The sequence below is a fragment of the Alosa alosa genome, chromosome 7, assembly GCF_017589495.1.
Source record: "Alosa alosa isolate M-15738 ecotype Scorff River chromosome 7, AALO_Geno_1.1, whole genome shotgun sequence".
In the NCBI taxonomy this organism is placed as follows: Eukaryota; Metazoa; Chordata; class Actinopteri; order Clupeiformes; family Clupeidae; genus Alosa; species Alosa alosa.
In genome coordinates, this window is record NC_063195.1 from 1,940,564 (window position 1) to 1,943,063 (window position 2,500).

The 2,500-nt window shown below is 44.0% G+C and overlaps 1 protein-coding gene across 1 annotated transcript in view; it reads right to left on the reverse strand.

Moving 5' to 3' along the window:
- The window catches only part of ern2 (endoplasmic reticulum to nucleus signaling 2), a 39,568-nt gene that overhangs the window by 21,089 nt on the left and 15,979 nt on the right, over nt 1–2,500 (reverse strand). Inside the window, exons 14-15 of the mRNA XM_048248102.1 lie at nt 535–613; nt 1–104 (exon numbers count right to left, since the gene is read on the reverse strand). The exon at nt 1–104 is cut by the window's left edge and continues 86 nt beyond it. Coding sequence (XP_048104059.1) covers nt 1–104; nt 535–613 — 183 coding nt within the window. The remainder of the gene's footprint in view (nt 105–534; nt 614–2,500) is intronic.

Consider the following 2,500-nt stretch of genomic DNA (forward strand, 5'->3'; position numbering starts at 1 on the left):
GATGCTCGTCTGACTCCCGAAGCAGCTGGACCTCACGCTCCGCAAACTCCACACACTCTGGAAGGATCCGCTTCACTGCCACCTTACGCCCGTCAAAACGGCCCCTTTACACACACACACACACACACACACACACACACACACACATAACACACACACACTCTGGAAGGATCCACTTTATTGCCACCTTAAGCCTGCCAAAATGGTCCCAATCCTCTCAACACACACACACACACACACACACAAAGTAAACATGCACACCCCAATCTTCTTAACATATATAGTATATATAGTGTATATTCCACAGAGGATAAACACACACACACACACAATGATCATACACAGTTTACACACACACACACACACACACACACACAATGACCACACACAGTTTACACAAATAGACATGTGCACACACACAGTAAACACAGTTTACACACAAACAGACAGACACATATGCTAAATGCACACACACACACACACACACACACACGCACACACGCACGCACGCACACACACACACGCGGTACTCACTTGAAGACAAAGGTTCCCTCAGTTCCATGTCCCAGAACCTCTGAAGGATTGAAGGAGATTTTACCCACAGTCACCTCATCTAGAACACACACAGAAAACACACAGTCTTAAAGCTGTGTGTGTGTGTGTGTGTGTGTGTGTGTGTGTGTGTGTGTTACGGCCCCCAAAGTTTCTTATTACCAACAGTCACCTCATCTAGAACACACACAGAAAACACACAGTCTTAAGCGTGTGTGTGTGTGTGTGTGTGTGTGTGTGTTACGGCCCCCGAAGTTCCTTATTATTTACCATTATGGTTTTTGACACACTCTGCTGGCTGTGAGTGGTAGGGGTGCTGTTACCTGCCGTTTTCTGTGTTTGCTCCCTAACCAGGTGATCCAATTAGCCAGAGCACCTGGCCAGCCCACTGATCTATATAGATCAGTGCTATATAGATCAGTGTATATAGATCAGTGGGCCAGCCTCTTCAAAAGGCTCATTCCGGATCTGATCTGGGATTTTCCATGCTGAATGCTACCACGTCGTCTTCAGTTTTTCAGCATGTTTGCCATCTTTCAAGCCTGCTTTGTTCTCTTTTAGGAAACTTAAATAAAACTCCTTTTGAGCCTTAAACCTAGTTGTGTTTTCCAATTTGTGTGATGTTTTCCCTCAGGGAAACCGTAACAGTGTGTGTGCGTGTGTGTGTATGTGTGCCTGCGTGAGTGTGTGTCATGCTGCCACTTTCATATATTCAGTAATGCATGCATCTGTTTTACATTAGCATCTCCAGCCTTTAGCATCACTACTATTTGAATGGTGTTGGGGTTCATTTAGCAACTCCAGCTTTAGCCTTTAGCATTACTATTATTTGAATGGTGTTGGGGTTAATTTAGCAACTCCAGCTTTAGCCTTTAGCATCACTACTATTTGAATGGTGTTGGGGTTCATTTAGCAACCCAGCTTTAGCCTTTAGCATCACAACTATTTGAATGGTGTTGGTGTTCATTTGGCAACTCCAGCATTAGCCTTTAGCATCACTACTATTTGATTAGCACTGGGGTTCATTTAGCAACTCCAGAGTTTGAGTTCAGTGTTTCCCACAGAATTGGATTCAATCTTTGGCGGTAGCTGACTTTGACAACGGGGGGGGTTTTGGGATTTTGCAAATTGCATAACTTAACTAGAATGTAATGCCAGAGGAGTTACAATAGTGGATGGAATGCTGCTAAAGTGCCAGAGGAGTTGCAATAGTGGATGGAACGCTGCTAAAGTGCCAGAGGAGTTGCAATAGTGGATGGAACGCTGCTAAAGTGCCAGAGGAGTTGGAATAAGCGGATGGAGCAGCTGCTAAAGTGCCAGAGGAGTTGCAATAGCGGATGGAGCGCTGCTAAAGTGCCAGAGGAGTTGCAATAGTGGATGGAAAGCTGCTAAAGTGCCAGAGGAGTTGCAATAGTGGATGGAACGCTGCTAAAGTGCCAGAGGAATTGCAATAGTGGATGGAAAGCTGCTAAAGTGCCAGAGGAGTTGCAATAGTGGATGGAAAGCTGCTGGCTTAATGTTGGTGGGGAAATTCCTGGAAAAAAAACATTAAATCACTTAATCTTTGAGTTCATACAAACCCTCGTACCAAAAAGACCTTGTGTGTCAAAGGCGTTCTTAAGATATAACACTCAAGGTGTTTTCACCTTGACATTTGACCTTTGACCTCCAACATCCAATTCCTTCATCTTTGAATCCATACAAATACTCATACCAAATTTCAGGCATGTATGTCAAGGCATTCTTGAGATATCGCACTCAGAGTGTTCATTGACTTGACCTTTGACCTCCAACATCAACTCACTTCATCTTTGAGTCCATGCAAACACTTGTACCAAATTTGAAGCAAATACGTCAAACCGTTCTGGAGATATAATGCGCAAAGCAGGAGATATGGCTGTGACTTTTATTTTGACACACAGGAAACACTTAAACAGGATGTGTAGTT